The sequence below is a fragment of the Columba livia genome, chromosome 3, assembly GCF_036013475.1.
Source record: "Columba livia isolate bColLiv1 breed racing homer chromosome 3, bColLiv1.pat.W.v2, whole genome shotgun sequence".
Taxonomy (NCBI): domain Eukaryota; kingdom Metazoa; phylum Chordata; class Aves; order Columbiformes; family Columbidae; genus Columba; species Columba livia.
In genome coordinates, this window is record NC_088604.1 from 91478639 (window position 1) to 91503172 (window position 24534).

At 42.3% G+C, this 24534-nt stretch overlaps 1 protein-coding gene across 6 annotated transcripts in view; it reads right to left on the bottom strand.

The window, feature by feature from the left end:
* TTC7A (tetratricopeptide repeat domain 7A) overlaps positions 1–24534 on the bottom strand; it is a 176053-nt gene that overhangs the window by 49820 nt on the left and 101699 nt on the right. For all 6 annotated transcript variants that reach the window (XM_065059764.1, XM_065059765.1, XM_065059763.1 and 3 more), the window contains 3 exons: positions 11621–11737; positions 7953–8050; positions 1238–1372 (listed from right to left, as the gene is read on the bottom strand). In XM_065059764.1, the coding sequence (XP_064915836.1) occupies positions 1238–1372; positions 7953–8050; positions 11621–11737 (350 nt within the window). The remainder of the gene's footprint in view (positions 1–1237; positions 1373–7952; positions 8051–11620; positions 11738–24534) is intronic.

A 24534-nucleotide genomic window follows, 5' to 3' on the forward strand; every position in this document is an offset into this window, starting at 1 on the left:
CCTTAAATCAGGAACATAAACTAAATAAAGCAAAAACTTGCTAGTGTTTTTGAAGCCCACAGCACATCATTGAAATTTACCCATAAGCCATTAAGTGAACATGTGATTAACTTAAAGGGTGATAAATTCCATATGGTAACTTATTTTGTTCTTTAATAGTTAGTCAAATTATAACAAAAAGAATGTCACATATTTTGTACCAGAACTGAAGTCTAACTGGTAGGAAATGGCCCACAAAAACAGCTATAAAAATCTTTGCTGAAAAGTAGGGTGAGACTGCCAGGTTTTATGTGAGAATTGTCCATTGTACAGATTAGCTAAATGAGAATTTGAAAGGTTCTCCTGCATATAGAATAGCAAATTATCAGCACGGTTCCAACGGGTTCTGCTTGCTTGCTTTTTTTTCATTGCAAATCGTAGCAGAGACATCTAAGAAGCAATCACAGCACTCAAATGTAATTTCAGGTGCACAGCTGTGTGCCCAGTTGTGGAAGAAAAGCTGCGTGTCTTAAGAGCAAAACCACAGGGTCAGAAATCTTTCTGTCAGTCCTGAAATGGTGGAATGCAAATGGTAGAACGTGCTGTGCAATCCTATTCCTCACCGAGTGTCCTACATAAAACCCTTTCACGAGTTTGGAGACCGCCTCTGGGCAGCGTTCCTTCTCACTGTTGTCTTTTCCCTTTACATGCTCTGCTGTAGCATCTCAGCACAAGTGTCTCAAACTGACGTGCAACCTACAAGTCCTTGGGAAATTCAAACAGTCAAGGATAAAATGAGCGGAGGACTTACTCTTTTTAATAATTTTCACTTAAACCTCAGCAAAGACTGGAAAGTTCCCACTTTAAACAACACTTAATATGTGGTTTGCCCAGTCTTATTACAGGCAAGCACACAGGAAAAGGAGAATTAAAATAATTGTCCCTACCCATTTGTTAATGAAGATCTACCATCTTCTTTTAACAGCATATTTTAGTGATGACTGAAGTTTTCTGTGTGTTACAGAAGACACAGAGGTGAGCTGAAAAAAATCGCACTACTGCAGTATTTTATTTTTTATATTGAATCAAATAAGTGGTATTAAAAAACAAAACAAAAACAACAGCTAAGATAGATAGATTTCCTGCTAGAATAAGGACATTTTCAACTCAGCTACTGATTTCAGCTTCTCCATTAATATTTATTTAATCTCATTCACCACTGGAAGGAAGAAGACATTTGAGGTGGTCCAGGTCTTACCAGCTTGTAGCCAAATCTGTTCAAGAGCTGTCCACAGCTGCATAGGTCCTTGCTTCATTGTACTGCTCTGCATAGTTATTTCAGACATGGCCTGTTCCAGTCTTGATGCAGCAAGGGACGAGGCTCGCTGTGATCCTATGGACCAAAAAAACAAGAACAATATTGCATTTCATAATTCTTTGGGATACTTCTTTGACTAACTAAGGCAGCAGGTCTGACTCTCCACTCCCTGCATCACTTTTATGTAACAAGAACTCCACTGAATTCTGGTGTGACCAACTGGAGAATCATGTTTTAGAAAAGGTTAATTTACTGAAAAAAACACACTAAATTACCCAAAGGCTGCAACTCAAACAAGTGAATTAAGAGACAGACAGTAATTTTACAAAGGTCTGCTTAGCATTCATCAAGGAAGCAACTGTATTTCACTCATTTGGAAAGCAGAACTCTACCAGCAAGTATTTCCCACAAATACTTATTAGTAACCCGTTTTATAAGCACCCACACTGTCACCATGCAATTACAAAACATGGCCCACTAATGTAAAATCTTAGTACAGCATTACAGAAGTGCTTGGCACCGTTCACACAGCACAGACATCTCAAGTGACATGAATATTGTTCTTCTGTTGTAGAGGCAGCACGGTTTTTCATTTAACCTTGGGGAGCAGAGAGCTCAGCGCTTTGACTACATTAACCTTTAGCCTGTGCTGTAACATTTACGCAAGAATCAAGTATTTAGTGCCCACACCTCTGGAAACAAAACAGCGCAGCAAAAGCTACTCCCAGGAACAACACGTGGACAGAGACCACATTCTCCAGTACAGCGAGCGCCATTATACCGGTGAGCCGACCTCTCAGAGGGATACCAAGAGGCTGGTAACAAAACAAGGAGCTACAAAATGAGTTTTCAGAGTTGACCTTGTAAAGCTTTGGGAAATAAATATTTTAATATACATAGGTTTAATGTGACTCTAAGATTGATAAGCTCTTTCTCCTGAGAGCTGTTGTGACTGAAGCACTTGTGCTCCTTAGCATTACTCTTCTATCTGTCCTCACAGTCCAACCTTGCAGACCACAAGATCCTGGAGTTAAAATCCCACATTTGCTCACCACAGTCACACTGAGGGAGCAGCAGAGCCTAGAAACTGGTACTGGGAGGAGCTGGAATAGCTCTGGGCGGGGGAAGGGACAGAAAGGCAAAAAACCTGTCGCGGGACACGTGCACTAAGTGGTGTCTCTGGGATGGACAGCATGCTTTTCCATCGGGCAGGTGCTGAAGAGAGGGCTGCCAAAGCACACCTCCTGGCCAGCACACCGTCACCTGGGGCCAGGGCACCAGCAGGCAGAGCAGCGCAGTCCCCTGGCCATGCTCCCCTTGGCCAGTACTTTTCTGAGCGCTGAACTGAGACCCAGCTTTCTGCCAGGAGCGAGCAGAGGCTCGTTTCCACCCCACGCTTTTCGCAAAGACCCCCGTGCAGCATGGGGCAGGATACGGCCCGCAGCTCTACCGCAGCCGGCACTGCCGGCCTCCGAGAGTGGCCACAAGAGTAACTGGAAGCCTAAAAAACTGCTATGGGAAATATCTGTCCCATTATCTCACCACTAACTAATGTCATTCATTTTAAGGCGGAGAACTTCAAAACAGCCCTGCAGCACAGGCGCCTCCCACAGCTCCCTTGGAAAATGCAAATGTGCTCTTCCGAGATGCATTTCTTAAATTCCTGCATATTTTCAAAGACATTCCCGATCTAATGTTCCAAGAGATGACAGTGCAGTAATGCAGCAATTATGGCTTTAATGGCAGGAAAAGCCATAATGCTTTGCATGGAGAATTTATTATATTGAACAGTTTATTTAATAGATCCATCTTCAGCCTGTTTCACTGCACAGGATTCCTCCCCCTGCCCTGCCCACTCAAACTCCTGTCCCGCATCCCTTCCTCCACCTGGGAGAAATCTCACTGCAAATTCCAGGAATCCCAAGTCAGACAAGGGTTGTTTAACACAGGGAAAACTACCAGGCACTCACCCCCAAACACAGACAGCTTCTTTGCAGGGCAGAGGTAACAAGAAAATGGCCATGTGAACAGCCAGTGATGTTATTAGGAGCACTCTGAAGTTAGGGCAGACCTCTTGCCTTCTATGTGGCAAGCTAACTTGGAAAAAATTACATGGACTTTGGAGATTTTGCAGTCAGCCTAACCAGATTCTTGTATTAGCACTCCTGATCATGTTAATATGTTTCAAAAGCACTTCTGTGCCAAGCCTGCCCTCTTTCAGAAAGGCTTTCTGGAGCTGTGTTTCCTGCAAGCACCCCTATGCAATGCTGGTCTGATTGCATGGGGTAGGCAGATGGGCTGGTGTTTTATTCACAACCTCACAGAGCTCAGGGAAATCCGCCTTTCCTTACAAGTCAATCCAAGGTGACTACGTCACTACAAGGCACCTTTATGCATTTTGAAGAGCTTCACATGCTGCTGTGAGGCTAAACAGCCAATTAGGATCTACCTAAGCATCCTTCCCTCACAAAGCAGGCTTTACAGGAATATTGCTATGAGCTAGTTGCACCTGAAGGAACATGAGCTAGACGCTCACTCCTGTTCTCCTTCTCTTCATTAGCTGAGTAGTAGCCAAGAGGGGAAAGTCTGTGATTTGAGGCCGATCTTGCCCAGCGCTGCGGACTTCAATCTGCACAGCCGTAAAAAGGGAACCCAAGTTAATTAGCAATTTACAGCAAAGGCTCCCTGCTTTTAACAGCCATTGGCATTCCAGTCCTCTGATGTTTATTTTCTTTTCCACTTCAGCCTACACAAGGAAGCAAAACACACTAGGCAGAAACTATCCAACTCCTTCCCATTCGTGCCCAGCTTCAGACACAGATACATTCCTTGTTCTAGACACACACACACCAGATGAAAAGGCTCTCTCCATTGCAGTCCATACCTGCATGTTTAAAGGCTGGACTTGATGATCTTGAGGGTCTCTTCCAACCAAAATGATTCTATTATTTGCTACTGCTGTTCTAACCCATCTCTGCTGGACTGCTCGTAGGAATGCTCCTTAAAGCTTGTCTGCCTAAACAAACTCTATAAGAGAAGGTCTTTGCCAGCCTGGCCCTTCTGGACTGAAAGAGGCTCAGCCACAGCTCTGAATCTCAGGCAAGAAATATGGTGACCCTGGGGGTAGGCTGAGGGCTGCTGGAACCAGGAAAGAGTATCCCCACAACACAGCTGTGTCCTGAGAGAGGAGGGGGCACGTATTGCACCGGTGTCACTCTGACCTCAGGGGGACAGGGGAAGACTGAAAAACTTCCAGGAACATTAGAAAAAAATGTCTCTGAATGTATCATTATAAAATATCTCTTCCTAAGGAAAAGTAGATCTTTATGTGCTAAAACAGCCCACAAAACCTGCCTCATAGAACTTTAATGTCGTGCCTCAAAATACATGCAAATGTTTGCATAAGAAGATATCACATCAATTTGTTATTTTAATGCAGTTGCTTTCTCTTTTTAACATCTCCACTAGACAGAATGTAAACTTCACATTTTACAATAAAGCCTTCCACACATTTTGGAAAGAAATCGTAAAAATAACAAAATTGATTTTGTTGTGATGAGTTCTGCATATAAGCCATACAAAATATATCTAAATAATTTTAAAGCACCATTCTTGGGCTGTTAAGACCAAAAAGGTCCAAGTTTAATATTTTGCATCTATGAAAAAATTACTGTTGAAATAGAAATGTACCTCAGTAGATTTACTAGGCTTACGAGAAACACAGAATTCCCCAGCCTAAATCACTTCAGGCAAGAGCATTATAAGATAAGGCTAAATCAGAAAAAGAATGAAAGAGCAAGGCAGCTGACTGATATCAGTGAATTTACTTAGGAACACTGCTTCAGTTAGAAGATGAAGAAAATAAAGAGGAATTAATCTTCCTGGCAGCAAACCTAAAATTCTGGCACAGCAAGTAATCTCATTGTGGTCTGAGGGAGAGGCCAGCGTCAAACCCAGCTGCAGTAATCCCCTGTTCATTGACGAGCCCAGAGATCACAGAGCGTCTGTGCGTTACAGCGATACTGCTGTGTGCTCCCGCGGGGTTTCATGATGGGAACCAGACCCTGTTCCAGAATGATGCAAAAATATTGGACCTCCTTCTAAGTAGGCAGCCACAGCCTCAGTTCTGGAGAGGCACAAGGGAGAGCAGGGATGGAGCTGTACCCTCCAATCTCCTCCCACTGTCTTCCAAGAGGCTCCCAACCAGGCCAAGAGCCCCAGCTGCCTCCCTGCTGTGGATGGAGAGCAGCAGCACCCAGAGCCGGCAGAGCGGCACAGAGCTGCACAGCCGTGCTGAACACAGCCGGCCCCAGCCCTGCTGGAATCTCAGTACTAGCCCTGTCCTCACATTCGTTGTGGGTGCCACTGTGTTAGCATGGAGACCCACATTCTCCAAGTGGAGGAGGAATACATTTCTTGGCTAAAACCAAAGTGCATTCAGCACACATCACTTCATGTGCGTGAAAAGCCGGTTTAAAGCCTGTACTTTACGTTAATTTGCTCTTTCTGGCAGGCAGCACCACAGCACACAGCACTTTCTGCCGGACTACAGCTGCTCCATGGCACGCTGGCGGCCAGACCAGGCTCAGAGCAGGCTGGGACAGGCACCCAACCCTGGTGCTTTTTGAGGAGGGCACTACACAGACACCAAACGTGCCTGGGCTTTGCTGCAGCTCTGGCAGAGATGCAGCCCATCTGCAGCAGCGGAGCGAGCAAGAGGCAGGAATGAGGACTTACAAGTGTGACACCCCCGCGCATCAAAATATTACAGGCTCTGCTGGTGACAATTTGATCTCAAAATCTCAAACCATGCTGTGATGTGGGTGTAGCCCACACCTGGCCACACTCCTTTCTCCAGACAATTACAAAGCAAACTCCAGAAGAGCATGGGTTCTACACCCAGAAGGCCTTTTACACACCGGCTGGGGCTGAAGGGGCAGGGATCCGTCCAGGCTCAGCCCCACAGTCCAGTCACTATAAGCCACAAACTGTTTCAGCAGCACAGTGAGAATTGGATGGACAACAGAAGTACTGTGGCAAATATTATTTTCGGTTTTTGTCGCTTTCCTAGTAACGCCTAGTGGCTGATGGACCCTGCAAACTACCTACAGTGTTTCCCAAGTAATTTTCCTATATTTGCTGAAAATGAAAGCCCATTTTACTGACCAGCATCAGAGATGATAGGGGATATTTCACAATTATTGAAGTGATGACTATCCAAAATGATTCTGTATCGGCAAGAAACTTTCAGGTCATTTCCACATCCCTTTCCAGATAATTTTTAATATGTCAAAACAGCATATATTAATCTAATATATACTCTTCATCTACTTGTGCTGAATTTGGCTTATTCTCTTTAATTAAACCAATGACTATAGAATGCTGTCATACAAACAATGAGAAAACTATACAAAATACTGAGGCTCATTTCAGCAAAGGGTAAAAAATGGAACCGGAAACGGAATAAACAGATTAAAAATTACATAAACAAGTGTGTATAGAATCAGTAGGATTACAATGTTGTAAATATGGACCCTAAGGTTTTAACACTATAAACAAATGAGCAGGCACGGTGAATAATGTTTTGATGGTCGAATGTCTGTATGCCCAAGACCTAACCTTGTAATGCTTTATAACCATTGGGGGATGTAAATGAGGGTTAAACACACATTATTTAATACAAGTCATGTACTCAATATATAAGAACTTGTCCTCTATCTCAGCCATATATGCTGAGCATGTGACTTCAGTGTTACCAATTTCAAATGTTCAAGATTAAGACTCAGACAAACCCCAGTTTCCTAGTCTCAAAGCATGAGACTTGTTTAAGTGTTAGCTGTTTTTTTGTATATTTTTGTAAATAAGCATTTGTATTCATCTTGCCCAGTTTCTTAGTCTGCAAGGTTCATTTTTTTACAAGTGTTTCTCTACATCCACAAGGGTAGAAAGTTGCTTCCCTAAAAAACAAACCCAAATTAAAAGGCAAGTTTCTCACATAATCATCTGACTTTGAGAGTTAGAGTTTCAGAGGAAGCATCAACTATCATGAGACTTATGATAAAATCACAAGTCAGCAGCACTCTCTGAAAGCCTCTTTTCCCCTTCCTGCCAAGATTAGCTTTGATGTCTCAGTTATTTCCATCTGACTGTATCTGTTACTGTGAATGTGTATTTACCATTAAAACAGCATCACAAGGTTTATGTACAAATCCCAAACCAAATCACCTTCTAATAGGAATCAACACTCTCACTCAGCTTTCCAAACCCACAACAATAGCTGGCTTGATCAGGACATATTAAAAGGATTAAATTGGGGATAGGAGGAGGGGAAGGGAAAAAAAAAGGCTGAATCATACAGTTCTTGCAGAAGTATAGTAAACTCCCATCTAACAACTTACATGCTCATCTCAGAGAACTTTATAAAAGAAAGCAGGAACCTGTATCTTTGTTTTATATATGAGGAAGCCAAGGTACAGACAAACTACAGTGACATATTCTGCAACAGAGATGGCCCTGGAGACAGATCTGGACCTCCTGTCCACTAGCCCAGCAACACATATGTGTGCAGCCCCCCATCTCACTGAAGAAAATAAAACATTCCTCTCTCACAAACACTTGCATTTAGGATGGGAAAGTACAAATCTTGTTTCCTCACCAGAATCAGTATCATGAGCATCTGGCAGTGTGAGATGCAGTCCATTATGCTTTTTGATCACTGGTGTTTCAGTCACGCTGCTTCCTTTCTCAGAGCCACTGTAAAGAGAGAGAAAAAAAAAAAAGAAAAAAAAGGTGTTACCTGGCCACCTTTTAGTGGAGAGACACTGTTCTCCTTGAAGCAGGCAACAGTCTCAGCTAGCTGCCACTGGAACTGAAAACTCAAGTCTTCCAGTTGCAGGCGATAAGCTTACTGAACGAGTTGTTTCAACACCCTCACCCTGCCGATGGAGAGGAAGCTCAGAGACATAGTGCCCAGCAAGGGCTCCAGGGCACACGCCACTATTAGTCCATTTGGCTTTTGGGGTTTTTGCAAACCGCTGGATGAGAAATATGTTGGCAGCTAGAAGACAGCCTAAAGGAGGCCAACCAGAAACCCCACACCTGGGAAGAGCCACCATCCCTTGGGCTTGTCTGCAGGAGGATTTGTTCACAGGTCTGCTGTGCTGATCTTTTTGAAACAGACCAATTACGATTTTCCACCCAGGTGCTAATTTCTTCATTTCAAAGGAATTATTTTCTCCTCTTCCATCTTTTGTTCTGTTCAAACAGAGGAGGAAGATAAAAGCTACCACACAGCACAGCCTTATGAAAGGAAGACTGTCTGGTCTGCTCTTCTACTAGATTTCTGTCCTCACAGCAAACGTCTTCCAAAGGCAAACTCCAAAAGAAAATAATCATGCGCCTAATGAAAATCACTTAATGCAGATCTCTTGAGCCTTCCTGTCACCACATAGTCTGCCATGCCCCCAGGATCAGATGGTGATGATATCTCCTCTCATCATCCATTAAGGGGCAAAATATCAAAGGGAAAAGTGATTGCCCTGGCTACTTTTTCTGGCACACTTCCAAGCCTGCAGCTTTGCTTTTGGCCAATACTCCTCCAAGGAAATAAGCTCTCACAAAGTCATTACTGCTGTGGACACCTCGTCTTCCAGTTCCATCAGTCCTTTAGTAAGGACTGCACAGGATTCCCTTGAATTTGCATTAATCAAGCACAAGAATTAGCTTGGGACTGCTATTTGGTTTTAACCATTATTATTCTGCTATCACAGAAAACAATAGAAAAAGATAAACCAAGTCTTGTCCTTTCAAGCTAATAATATAGGACTAAAAGCCACTTACTGTTGTTCATCATAGTGGTAATCATATTTATAACAGCTAATTAACATTTTACTTGGGCTTTGGGATCAAACATGACAGTTTTTGTTAATGAACCCCGAATTCTTCGGCATTTGACTCTGCACAAATCTCTGGCCTTGACTGGGCCTCCCTGTCCTTCACACTGGTTTCCCCACCGATACCCCCATAATCCCAGCCTGAAACCAAGCAGACTGCATTGTGCAAAACAGCCCCTCACAACAGCTTTATTTGTTGAGCTGGAGAAGGGCTGAAAATGAACTGCTCCTTCAAAGCTGCAGTACGAGGCCTTCTGCCAAGAAAGCTTTTCCATGCACCACCACAGACGGGACAGTAGCCAAATGATTTGCCTTCTGCATACGACACTGGGAAGGCTGACAGCGGGACACGCTGCCACACCACTGTCCATGTTTTTGAAAGGTGGGTGAGGCAGTACATAAAATGGTCACAAAAACTGCTGAAGGAAGCACTTGATTGTGAGCGACTGCAGAGGCACCGGTTTATCAGAGAAAAGACGAGATGGGACTTGAGCATGGCATATGAATAGCTGCCTGGGGAGAAAATATTGAGCCTTGAAAGACTCTCTGGTCTAGCAGAGTCATTGCAAGACTACAAAGGCGGGAAACTTAGGTCAGAAAAATGCAATCAAACATAACTAAAGTGCTATTTAATTGTGTGGGCGATTAGCTACTGACTGAACTAGTAACCTGTATTGGGTGCAACAGCTCTCAGCTTCATGTAAATACAGGCTTCACTTTCTCAAGAGGCCCTAAAAAATGTCTGTGTCCAAGTCTCACTGATAAGAATTCCCCTTACGTCCCTTTGCAAGCCCAACCTGGAATATTTTACATATTTATTAGTTGATACTGCTGCAATTTAATATAAAGGGCTTTTTGGGTCACTGAATCCAGTGTAAAACTGCAAGTGCCAAGTTCTTTCTCGTTACCTCTCAAGCAGTACTTCCCAACAGAAAATGCTTTATGAAGTATTTTTCAAAAAAGCCAAAAAACCCCACTGGGAATAGCAGTGAAATACCTATTAGAGTTTCTAAAAGCAAAACCAAAGCAATTTGTTTTGTTTAGGCTTCTGTGGCTAAAGCTTACCAAAAGCCTCTAAATCTATCTCATCTTTGTTTTTTAAGTATAATAGCCAAAACACAGCTTGGGATCCGAATGCAGTCCAAAATTATTTGACTGTTTTCCAATGTACTCCCTTCAGTCTCAAGCTTGCAGCCCCCCCTTGCAAGAGTAAATCTTAGTCATAATTGTTCAGCATGGATTTGATCAGCTTCATGAAGGACTCATTGGGTATAGAGATTATTCATGTTAGAGGCACACGATTGAATCCCTAGCTAAAGAGACTAAGGCAATCAATGATTCCAGCACGCAGGAGACCATTTCTCTGCTGTTACGTAAATATCTTGATTTTTGTGTTTGGTCTGCTGCTCATTAGCTAAATCAACAAGGAATTACTAATAATCCCTCAAGGGCAAGTTTGGTATAGACACGCATCATTCTGTACATATACTTCTAGTGTTTATAAAGCTTATGTAAATGCATACAGAAACTGTGGAACAATACACGCTTCATCAGTCTGCTGTCATGACTTGCCAGCAAGAATGCTGTCCATCCTATCAAACACAACCTCTATGGACATTACAGGCAAGAGATAAATACAGCCTTGGGATAACATCCCCAAGACAGTTGTACAGTGGTAGCGTGACTGGGACAATATCCAAAGTGTGTGGGAAGGAAAAAAAACCCAACCTGGTAACTTCCCCACTTTCTAAACTTCTCCCTTTGGAGAGGAAGCAGACGAGAGGCCGGGAACAAGCAGTGAACTGTTTACAGGCAGATTTACTAGGACAAGGGAAAGGAGAAAGATGCTACAATCCTTCAGTCCTCTCCCTGCCCAGTTAGCACCAGGCTATGCAACTGGCATGCAATCACACAGCATGTGACAGTCTTGGCTCTGTGCTTCTCCTTGGCTTACGCAGTTCAGGACTGTGTCACCCCCACACATTCCTGGGTGATGCCAGCTACTCTGCAGACTGTGAACAATAGCTGATGGATGCTCAGACTACTAGGAAGGAAAAAAACATATCTGCTCCGCATTCTGGACATTTGAATATGGATAGAAATGTTTAGACATTTAAACATTCAGATCAGAAACTCCTGGTTCAAACTACTTCAGTCTTAAAACCCTGAGGCTGTTTTTTGGTTTGGCTTTTTTGTTTTTTCTTTTTTTTTTTTGGTCTGTGTTTTTGGTTTTGTTTTTGTTTTGTTGTTTTAAATCATGGCTATTAAAATCTTGCTGTTTTTTTAATCACAGCTAGAAATATTATGTTTCTTTTTAGCAGTACTGTTTATTACCCTTTTTGCAAAATAACTTAAGTATCTAGACAATTAAAGAAGATAACTGCACCTCTATTAGGAAATCTGAACTTGTCAGACAGTGGAAAAAGCTTACCTGTGCTGTAAAACATTATATACCATCTGCCACATCTGCAACATCTGCCTGCATGTCACTAGAGCCTCTTCAGGTCCTTTATGTATCCATTCCAGTTTTACCTTGGTGAAGAGTAAGCTGCAAGATGAAAAACAATAACTTCTGTTTTATTGGCATCTCATAAACGTAAAGAATCAGTATCACTCTAGCGAGATCCTGGCAACCACCATTTTTGCTTGGTTTGTATGTGTAGCAATAAAATAAAACACCGTAGCACAAAACATTTCACTTGGCTCAACTTTGATTCCCCGCAAGGAGATGAAAGGATTAACAATATTCCTCAGCTGCAGTCAAATTTGTGTCACAAAGCTGGCAGGACAGTGTTAAAAGCAATGCACTGCAAAGCAAAGCTAACAAGGAGATACATACAGTGAATCTCATTTTACGTTGGACAGCATTAAAAATAGAACAAAAAGGAATTGCCATAACACATATGCCAGACTGTTTTCTTACTCTGGCATCTTCCCATAGCACTGGCTTATATAATAAATTTCAGACAAAAATCCCAACGTGCTGAATATACGCAGACAATCATGTAATGCCTCACAGGAAGGAAACGCGTTTTCTTAACCCCAGCTGGCGATCACCTCATGCCCGCAGGCGAGACAGCTGATAGCCCTTGTACATTCTTGTTCTAGGTGGTGTAACTGCTGCTACTATTCTTATACCTAGAGAATAGGTATTTGCACAGACCACTGGAATTCGGCAGGATTAGGTCAAGCAGAGGTTAGAAGGCAGATTTGGCAATGACACAACTTACCACTTGCTGCTAGCATGGCTTTTAACACCATCTGTCACAACATCCATTTTATTTTTTTTTTAATTGCCAAGATGATTGAATTTATTCGTTATTTACTAATGTAAATTTACTTCTCTGCCTTAATGTTTTCATAAAGTCCAAGATCTAGACATTTTGAGTTAGCTCAATACGGCTAGCAATTAATCCACTGAATGCACATATATGTACATACATGTATACATTAACAGCTACACGTTAAAAATCCTAAAAACAGTTTTGTGAATGTGACCTGCAGGCTCCTGGGGAATCCAAACAACTTCAGAAAGAGACAAGAGAGGCTGCATCGATGATGTCAGAGAAGACTTGGCAGCTACATAAGAGACCCTTCACTTGCAATAATTAGAAATTTGCAGCCAAGACTCTGTGGTGCATATCAACAGTAAAGTGCTAAAATGGCAGTCCCATTCTGCACTAACAAATACTAGGTGGTTTTTGTTGGTTTGGGTTTTTTTTTGTTTGGTTGGTTGGTTTTGTTCTGGGGGGGCAGAGCGCAGGTGGGGAAGAGTCACCAAATTATCACCCAACTGCTCATAGCTGCTGCTGTACTTTGACCTCAGAGGACAAGCATCCAACTAAATTCCCCAGCTACAAACTTAGGCTACGAAAGCAAGATTAAGATTTATAATCAAGGGAATTTGTCTTTGTGCTTTACTGTTTTATATCCCTAGTTTATATTTACCTTTGATTTTCTTGTTACTGATATACACAAAACAAACATTAATAAAAACATCTGCTCTCAAAGATGCTGATGCCCTAACTGAAAGGAAGCGCCTTCAAGATTCAGGTAGTTATTTTGAAGTTAGATCCACGGACTGATTTAGCTGGGACAGAGAATATGACAGTGGATGCACTCTTAGGAAATAAAAATGAGACTGAATTCAAAGGAGTGGTTAACAATGGAAACGGGCCAGTGACACATGCTGCTCTGTATCCTGGGTTAACCAGGCTCATTACAAAGCTTCTTCTAATATCACAGAATACAGAATCAATCCCTTAAGAGCAAGCAGTGTATAACGTGGTAGAAGGACAGAAGGTGTCACCCTGGAGTGTAATGGCATTACAAAAGATAGCTTCACAAACATGAAGTTCCTGAACAACAACTCAGTCGAGGTCAAGCAATCCTCAGCATCCACATAGAGAAGCGCAGTCAAGTAAGAGCTGGAAGATGTGGTTATTTCTGTTCACAGCATCGGCAACACACTACAATCCTGCCTCTAGTTCTTGTTCTTGAACTCCAAAAGAATACTAAAAATGGGGTAAGGTTCAGAAAAAGGTTATCCAAGTGAGCTGAGGGATAGAAAAACATATTTGATCATAGGCTTAAGAATTTCAGCTTATGTGGTTTAACTGAGGAGGAGCAAGGAAATTACTTTGCCCCAGCCTGTGAGCACCTACATGGAGAAGTATCTAATTGTGAGTCTTTGATTCAAAATAAAAGGTATCGGAAAATCTGCGGATTTGTTGGAAGCTGAAACTAGTCAAATGGAGATTTATAAGTAAATGTGGATGCAAAAGTATCAAAGCAAATAATCTTTGCAGCAGCTACCTTGTGTGCATAGTAAATTCTATAGTCTTTAAAGACTTTTCAGCAAGACAGAATAATATCTGGAAAGCAAAGTGAATGCACAAATAGAAGCCATGGTTCGATGCACAGGCTTGTGAGTGAGCTTCTTTGGACTGTGCTGTGCAGAGGGGTGAGACTGCATCATCGCCTTCCTCTGGCAATTAATCTACTAAAAATATTCTACTAGTTCAAGAAACTACTACACTGAACAATCTATGCTATCTTAAGCATGGAGAATATTTTTTTAACTGCTACAAACTTTCAAAATGGAAGACCTTCCAAAGCACTGTACGACCCTCCTTGTAGCATAAGAGTGGTAGTCAAGGAGCCTACGGCCTAGAGGAGAAAACAGTCATACTACATTCACAGAATCATAGAATCCCAGGTTGGAAGGGGCCTCAAGAATCACCTGTTCCAGCCTCTCCTGCCAAAAGCATGGCCTAGACAAGATGGCCCAGCACCTCGTCCAGCTGAATCCTGAAAGTGTCCAGTGTTGAGGAATCCACCACTTCCCTGGGGAGATTATTCCAGTGGCTGATTGTTCTCATAATAAAAAAAAACAATTCCTTTTATATCCAATTGGAAACTCCCCAGGAGTAACTCATGCCCCTTACCTCTCATCTTTCCCATGTGACCCCCTGTAAAAAGGGAGTCTCCACCTTCTTCATAACCACCCTTTAAATACTGGAACATGGTAATAACATCTCCCTTAAGCCTTCTTTTCTCAAGGCTGAACAAACCCAGTTCTCTCAGCCCTTTCTCACATGGCAGCTTCCCAGTGCTCTGATCACCTGTGGCCCTTCTCTGGACCCTCTCCAGCCTGTCCTCCTTTTTTTGCATAGGGCGGACCAACACCGGACACAGTATTCCAGGTGTGGCCTGACAAGCGCTCTACAGAGCAGGATAATGTCTTCTCTGTCTCTGCTGGTGAAGCCCTTGTCGATGCAGCCCAGCACCCCATTGACTTTCTTTGCCGCAGCAGCCACTCTTCACTCACACTGAGCTTGTTGTCCACCAGGCCCCCGCAGTCTCTTTGCTCACCAGCCGGGCAGGTCCCAGCCTGTGCTGCACTCCTGGATTATGTCTTCCCAGGTGCAAGACCTTGCACTTGTCCCTGTTGAACTTCATAAGGTTCTTGTTAGCCCACTCATCCAGCCTACCCTGGTCTTCCTGCAGGGCGGCTCTCCCAAAGTGTCCACCTCCCCACTCAGTTTGGTATCATCAGCAAAATTCATCAGGCTACACTTGATCCCATCAGCCAGATCACTTGTGAAGATGTTAAACAGTGCTGGGCTCAATACTGATCCCTGGGGGACCCCACATGCCACTGGTTGCCAGTTTGAGAAGAAGCTGTTTACCACCACGCTCTGGGTATGGCCTGTCGGCCAGTTCCCCGCCCAGCGCACCGAACACTTCTCTAGACTGTAACATCCAATTCTCTAGGAGGAGGCCATAGGAAATCATATGAAAAGCCTTGGAGAAATCCAGACAGACAATGTCCAGTGCTCACCCGACATCAGCTGAGCAGGTTACTTTGTCGCAGAGGATGATCGGGTTTGTCAAGCACGATTTGCCCCTGGTGAATCTTTGTTGGCTGTTCCCAATCAAGTGCTTCATTTGACTTATGACAGCTGAACAACCGAATAACTCCACACTTTTGAACGCTGTAAGATACCACTCATAATACTATGAAACAGAATATAGGAATGAAGAATCTATTAACAGTCAAACTACTATACAGGAGGGAGATATTAAGGGTTCCTTCTCCCTTTCACACTAGTAGGGATACAGAGGGCTTACTCATCTGCAGGCAACTGCAATCATTAAATAGTATATTTAAACACTGCAGTTAAGCATTAAAAAGAAACACATCAAGTTCTTTCCATCACTCTGATGCTTACTGTTTACAGCAAGTATACATAAACTTCTTCAGATGAAGACGCAATTGTCTCTCTCAGAGAGAGAACAGGAGAAACATAGGAAAAAAGCAAATCTCTTATAAAAACAAAGTCTCAGTAGAACATTATCACCAGTTGTAAAGCACAGGCACCAAAAGGCAGTCATGCAACTTCAGCAGCTGTCTGCAGTGCAACATCTCCAGATCTCACTGATACCAAGCGCTGTTAGCTGCTGTGGTAATTCACCTTTGGAATAGTGCTATTCACGTTACTGTGCAACAATATAATGAACCAAACCAAAAGGTAAATGGGAAGAATGTAAGTGGCAAAAGGAATCAAATACTGACAACAGTAGTAAACAATGCAATTAAATATGATCATTAAAAGGTGAAAATAAAATCAGTACATAAGGTTGTATGTGAAATATGCTGTTAGTATTTCTCAATACATTTTGTAACCGCAAAAACGGATAAATAAAAATGTACAGAAAACACTGAGGTAGGTGACCATCGCTTATCTCAAGCTTACCATTTTATTACTCAGATAGAACTCTTGCCAAAAATAAATCTAATAGGTATTGTGTCATATCAGTGTCTGTGCACAACTCTCGGGGGTAAAAATAAAAATTACGTATGCACAGATCTCACCCTATTATGTTTTCTTAATGTCATTTTACTTGACTTTTGTATGAGGCCTGTAATGTTAAGCAGAGCAGACTCTTAAACAGATTCAGCATATAAAAATAGCCCTGAGATTATCAATACAGTATTTGGTAATTCTGTTAGCCTCTGAAAATGAAAACAGAGTGATTTGGGCTAAAGCAAACCTACAAATTGCTACTACATAAGCACAGGAAAAGAGAGAAAAAAATCCACAAATCATTCTTGTAATGTGTGTCATCTTAGGGACAGTAACAATGGAAAATAACCAGGGCTTACTCTTGATACTAGACTCTAAGATCCCTCTCAGAACAGGTTTCATTTTATCAACTCCGTGGATAGTATGCAAAGGCTTCCGTTACCTGATGTAACGTCAGGTTTCTGCCACAAGCAAACATAAATATCTATCACAGTAACATTAACTCTGAAAAAAGAAAATCTGTATAAAGATGACTTTGCTGCAATATGAAGCTCTTAAAATTCAAAATTAGGTTTCTCAAGTATTGAAATTTCCATGGTATAAATGACAAATATCACTATAATATGCCATGCACTGACAAAAAAAGAGAAACTGGACTATGGAAGGCCTGCCCAGCCCTCAGTCCTACATGGCTAAATGCTCAGCCTTCAAGTTCTTCAGTACTACCCACAAAGAAAAGAGGCAGCTCTTTCCTATCATTGACAATCTAGTTACTGAGGTTTAATACTTATTATCAGAAGGTTCCACATGTGCATGTGTTGTACTATAAATGCTTAAAAGCACATCTATGGAAGAAGTCCTAAGTTGCTGTGTTTAGCAATAACCCATTGACTACTTTATGGATGCTATAGGACTATACAAAGTTAATTACTGGGACTTTTAAAAGCTGCTTTCCGATGGAGTTTTTAGTATCAAATGTAGCCCTTTAACTACATGTTTATACAGTATCACAACATCTCTGTCCTATCATCTGACAAGCAATAAATCAGGCTAGTACTACGACAAACAATAACACATTCCATTCATTTCAAGGGTGAGAGACTGGATTAGGAATAATGAGTATTATGTAATAATTTATCTATACGTTTTGCCATTCACTGGCTGCTTAGAACCCCTCCAGTTTTCCAGGGCTTGTCAGCAGCTGCTCCAAGATCTACAAGTCTTCGAGCTTTACCAGATCAGGGCCATCATTGCCCAAAATCTTTAATTACTGACTCAGATTTGCCTACCTACACTCACAGCTGCTGGGTTATTTTGGATTTTGCACACAAAAGGACATGAAACAAACAAACAAACACACACACCCCCCACCAAAACCAGCAGCAGTATGTCCCAATTCACAGAGACAATTGTGTACATTAGCATGAAGATACTGAACTTCTGCATCCAATATCTGTACTTTGTTTTTTTTCCATCATTCAATTACGGGATGTGTGCGCCTGTTTGTGTGTTTACAGACATTTGCCTGGAGAAACAAACCAGAATTCTAGTCACAGCTCCAAGGACAGGAAATGCGCTTTATCCAGTGACTGATGAGCAGCATGCAAGTGCCGCTTGACAGCAGAGTCCAGCTCAGCCTCTCACCTCTTTGAACCTCAGAGAAATATTCCCCGTCAGCTCCAATGAAAAGCAGGGGAATGCCATGACCTGGAAGGGTAGATGGCCTAAGGATGCTCTCTGAGGGACTGGGAGGCACGGATTCAAATCCCCAACTCTTTGATCACTCAGCTCTTGAATTAGTGTCTTCCCCTTTAAGGTAACAGGTGTAACAGGAGGTTACAGGTGGATGCAAGAAATAGACTGATCTAACAGAGCTTGAAAGAGGATGGAGGAGTTACAAAGAACAATCAAATTTTTAGAATGTTTATGATATACAGAGATAGTAAATAGACTTCTCAGCCTGGAAAACAGGCTGAGAGAAGAGATGACATGTTTATAAAATCATGAAAAGCATGAAGAAAGTCATGAAATCAAAGCAGTCTGTGTTATTTAAAATGAAAGAAGAAATATCGAATAAAGCAATCAAGCAATGGATTTAAAATGAAAAAATGAAGTGCTTTTTCAAACACCACCAAAGTAAAGTGCAAACCCCATTGCTACAGGATGTTCTGGAGCAGACACATAATAGGTTCAAAAGGGGATTAGATAAATTCACGGATGACAGGCCCATGGGGGGCATTAAACACAACCTAATGCAACCTCTGGCTCCGACAGCCTCTGAACCGCTCAGCTGACAGAAATGGGGACAACGTACAAGAGGCAGGATCATCCTAATGCCACGTCTCTACATACTTTACCCTCTGCGCTTGCCGCACACCCCGCTGAAGACAGACAAGCCCTTAGTTTGATCACGGATGGCCATTCTTGCATTTCGATACAACAGAAATATGACTGCAGCCCATGTTCTTTTTATAACCCAGATTGTCTGGTCTTGTTTTATCTGCTGGTACAAGGTCAGTGTATCTGGAACTGTAGTGTCTACACAATGAATTAACTGCTCAGTTTATCAGTCGCTGAGTTTAGCTTCAGTGGTGAGTCACCTATACAAGCCAATTACTTCATGTATACTCGTTCGCCATAATGATTATGGCTTCATTAACCTTCCTAGAGCACCTGCTAAAACCCTAGTCATGTTATCAATTGGAAAGCTGCTTTCAATCTCCTGCATTTTTGTTGAAAAAAGTCAACATCAAAGTTGCTGTCTTCTCAAATAACTCAGTGCTTCTTGCAGTCTCCTGCCATTTAAGGGCACATTCTCTAGTTAAATTAACGCCAGCAGCGCTGACTGCAACCTCCTTTTATAACTTCATGCTGTGCCATGTTGTCTACCACTTTCTCTACAAAAATAAATTGATCATACACTTTTACGAACAGACAGCTCTGTTTTTTCATGGCTGCCTGCTTATATGAACAAAAAATAAAAACAAGCAGCCTGGTAGCATGTCCAAAGAACTGTTGACTTCATCTTCCCGGCCCAGGAAAACGAGCAGACTCAGAGCTGACTTCTCCTTTAGAAGAACGTCCTGTTCAGATCCCTAGTCTTGCACAACAACAGTGATTCGGATAATGTTGGTCCATGAATTACGACTGCAACAGCACAACACAGGGTGAGGACAGCTTTCAGAGATTCTAGACTATTTAAAAGTTTACATGATAATTTGGTAGGCTTAGCCTTGTGACACAGAAGGCTCCTGCACATGGGAGCTGGAGGGAAAGAGAAGAAGAGTTGATCGGAAAACACGATATCGCAGCCCAGCCTGTCAGGAACTGCGCAGCAAAAACCAATGAGCAGCCCCCGGCAGGGCTGAGCTCTGGGTGTTTTTTCTTGGACTGGCTCCTCCCGTGAGCTGCGGCTCGTGCGTGACGGCAGAGCGGCCTCCTGGCACGCAGGTGAAGGTCCTGCTGATGGACTGTGTCACGTATCTCTGCATAGACACAAACGCCTCTTCCCATGATAAACACATCTGCAGCCAGTCCAGTAACCTCGTGCATCTATTTCAGCATTCGGTTCCACCAGATTCACTTGTGATGCAGAGGTAAAATATGCGTCAATATTGATGTGGCCCATCCAGAAACTGCCACTTAGGCTGGAAGAAGGTTTTGTAACAAACCCTTCTTTACCTGTTAAACCCAGGCAGGTTGTCCCTTAAAGGAAAAACAACTAAGTAACAGTCTGCTGAAATGAAAAGCAAGCAGATTTGCTGGGGGGATGGAAAAAAAAGGCACTGATAGTCTTCCTTGTCTTCACCTTTCTTCAGAATCAAGCCATAATTAGTCATACCCAAGAAATAAAGGCACAGAAAAAGGGTGATCAGAAGGATTGTCTCTTTTCCGTTTAGTTACACCATTCATTTTGAATCCCATACTTGTGGCATTTTGCTTTTTGTTGAGAATGTAGGAATCCAGCTAATTGTCAGCAGAGCTGATAAAAACCCTGGGTTACATAGGATCCTTTGGGTTATACATCCAAAAAGAGTTTTTACCTTCTTCTCACCCTCATAAAGAACTGGAAGCAAAATTATTTTGGGTCATCACAAAACATGCACCTCAATCCATATCTTGCCTGAATAATGACAAAAATAATTTTCATAATTGTATGTTTTAAATCAATATCTGGAAAAAAAAGTTCCTGGTTTTGCTACGTGGAGTGCTTACACAACTACTTCTTCATAATTTCCCTCTGTAAGGACAGTGCATTAGACTTTCCCTTGCAAAACTCCAGAAGATATTAAACTTAAGTTTAATTTGCAATTTTCCCCTCCACGTTGTTTTGTGAATTGCTTTTTCTCTGACAGGCTCCAGCTACACAGAGTACTCCCCACTGCACTGGACACTGCACGAGCACATCTGAGAACCAGGCCGAGGTCTTAAGCATCCAAGGCTGGGAGCTTAGAGCTCTACGTCCTGTTTAATGTTAATCGTGAATTCAGCAGGAGTTCAGCGCATAGCGTTCCAGCAGATCCGAGCCCTGGCACTTAAATACACAGGTGACTCTGTGGTGCAGTATTTCATTTATGGGTGGAAGTGGACACCTGCACGGCAATACGCAATCTCAGGGGTGTACTGGAAACCACTGGCCACTGTCTGTCACCTATGGTGGAAGCATGGCCAATAACCTACAGCTTGGGCAGGGGACATGGGAGAGCCATGGTTCCTTTCTTGCTCTTGCATGGCCTCTTAGCCAGCCTTGGGCAAGTCACTTCAGCTCCCCGTGCTTCAATTCTTCTAACCGCAGAGCAGATAAGGGGAATGACCTTTAAAAAGCATTCAGAGAACTAGATTCTTCATCATCACCTTCCCCACATCCTTTATATTTAGTCTCTTAATACCCGTGCTCTCAACTCCAGAGTTATTTGTGGACAGGAAGGAAAGCAGGTTGAGCTCCTCTGTTAACATCACTTTTAAAACATTTTCTCATATGTTGAGCCTGCTTCTTCAGAATTTAATCAGATGTGCCCCCACATAAATCCCACCAGCGCTGATTAAATGGGAATTAATTCGGAAAGGCAGAGCTGAGAACTATCATGCTGTCAGAACCACTGGAATAACGCTTGATTTACAGAAACAGAAAAGGAAACCAGGCCTAGGGTCTCTAATTGCTGAGCTAAGATCCTGCCAGACAAGAAAAGAACATTAACAGGACAAAGCTGAAGTACTTAATATGCTGTCTATACTTCCCGTCACCATAGACTGCAGAACTGGATGCTTCACCAGTGGTTCCTAATTGCTGTGTTTTCCAGAAAACCTTCTACAACACACAGTCTAGGTAGTTATTTAAGGGAAGGATATACCAGGACTCTGGCTAACAAAGTAACACCTGACAACCTCCAAGTCATCTCAATTTGCGACCAAGAACAACACCTTCTATCTGGAAAGCCATGTCAGAAACCTGACTCATGTATTTAAATCAGAGCGAAATATTCTCTGATTAACCAAGGTAATAACAAGCGATACTGTACTTATGTTATGGTTGTATACACTATGCAACAAAATCTAGTAAAGCAGAACTCTCCCACAGGATTAATAAAACATTTCTACCCAACATGATACATTTTTGGAATCTTGTGTCTTACCTATAGTTGGAGCAAACAGTTTGAAAATGCATCACATCCCCACTGCATTAGTAAATTAGAACCACACAAATTTAGCTTTGGTATAAAAGCGGTAGGCTTAGTGCAAAATAAGCTTTTCTTTTTTGAAATGCATTAGACAATGTTGTTAAAAAGCCCTCTTCCTTCTATTATTTTATTTTGGGGCAATATATTTTATGCCACTTTGGCACTACTCCAGCAAAGCACTTATAAAAGGCCTTTATATTTAAGCACACGAGTAGTCCTGCTAAAGCCAACAAGAAGTAACTTACTCCTCTGTTTAAAACTAAGTGCGTGCTTAAGAACCTTGGTAGATCCAGTTCTTTATGAGAAGGATTATGAGAATTTCTTCTAACTGCTTAACTTTGCAGAAGACAAAGCGTAAATGTGAGAAACACAAGAAGGGCCAGAGTCTGCCGATATTTACTGCTATCTGTGTGTCTCGGCAGAGGTGAAAAACATGGAAATCTACCTGTCAAAAACCATTGAAGGTCACTACAGGATACTGGTTCTGGAGTACGTGTGAGCACGTTTCAACCTATGTTCTGGCTAAGACAACCCACCATATAGTTACGACAGTTCAGATGCAGTGCTTTCTATAAGATGAGCTTGTTCAGTGAAATATGGAAGAGCTGTTTTCTATGCCAGCCTGAAAAAAAGATGGGGAAAGATGTGCTTAAAAGGTGAAAGAAGTGAAGAAAAACAAAAGCCCCTTCATTCCAGGAAAAAAACCCAACATAATCAAGAAAAAAGATGTGTGGCAATTAATAGATAGAAAACTGCTAGCTTCACCAAAGAAAATCTCAGAGAAGGAAATGGCTATTTTGCTATCGGCAGGAATCATATTTGTCTAAGTCTGCACAGCCAAGCCATGATGTAAGTGCAGTCTGTGTCAGCCCCAGATGAACACAGTGCAGGCACAGCAGCAGGACCTCCAACGCAGAGTTGGTACCTAAAATCTATGACCTAAAATCAGCAGTTAGCAAGCAGCGCATAGCTCCGTCCTTCAACAGCCAGATGTGCTGAACATCGTGTTGCTGCAGCTTCACTCCATTCATCACCGGCATATTTAACCTAACAAAACCTGTGCTTAACGTTTGGCTTGACACAGCACCCTCACTTACCAAAATCAGACAGACAAAATTGTATTTATGGTAGTGTCGGCCTGCTTTTTCACCACAGATGGTGATTTCAGAAATGCACTAAATTTCCTTGTAACATACATTACAGTTCCTTCACCCTGTGCAAATCCAACAGCAGGGTCAGGACTCGCGGCCTTTAATCCTGTCAGGTTTCAGGCCACGCAGATGGGCTTTGGCACTTTTTGTCGTGTTGTTCCCTCCCACACAGCCCAGATTTCCCACAGATCTCTGGCCAGCTGGCTGAACTAATATCGTGATAACTCCCCTTCACCATTACTCTGAGACAAAATCAGACTCAGGATATGACAGTGAACAGCTCTCTATGTTTCCAGTCATATTGAAAGGGGTCACCATGATTTAAATACATACTGGAAGCACAGTCCAACTGACTGTATTTTTTAATTAATCCAGCTTCTTCAATGTATGTAAAGACACTCTATATTAAAGCATGTGTGCAGCCCCTTAAGCATTTCAGTTTAACCTAAACCCACCTGGACATGTTCCTGTGTGACCTCACCTAGGCGTTCCTGCTCTGGCAGGGGGATTGGACTAGATGATCTTCTGAGGTCCCTTCCAATCCCAAACATACTGTGATACTGTGATATTCTTTGTTTTCTTGGCACAAATATAATTAAACATAAAACATCTCCAAGATTTTCTTCCTAAAAGTTTCCCAACTATACACATCAACCTAAGGATACTGCCTGCTTACAGAATCCAGCCCCACAGCTTGCATCCTTGACTACTTCAGCACAAGGTTTTCCTAGCAGAGAGCTGTGCCCAGTTCAGCTGAAAACTAATATAGCTCAGGATCTTGAAGGCTGAATTTTAAAGGCGAAGCTTGATTTCTTAGCTTTGCTGGAAATGGTAACTTCTCTGTTACACGCACAACTCCAGCAGGTGCACCTTACAGTGTTCAAATAAGCTGAGTCACTGCCCATGAGTAACAAAGAGAAACCAGCAGCCTCTCAACCCGTCAGAAAAACCTAACAAATTTCAATTAGAACCGCCAACAAAAACAAAAAGCCTCAGAAAAAGGTGAGAAATACATGCATGGTTTAAAAAAAAAAAAATAAAATAAAAAAAAAGGAGAGGGTTCATAGCAGATTGAGCCTGAAATCGGATTAATGGATTATTTTTCTGTAATAACTATTACACCCCAACGTGACAGATCTTCCAGATGTGCTGAGACATGATGACACAATATTATAGATTCCAAGCACCACTTGTGTGATTAAAGAA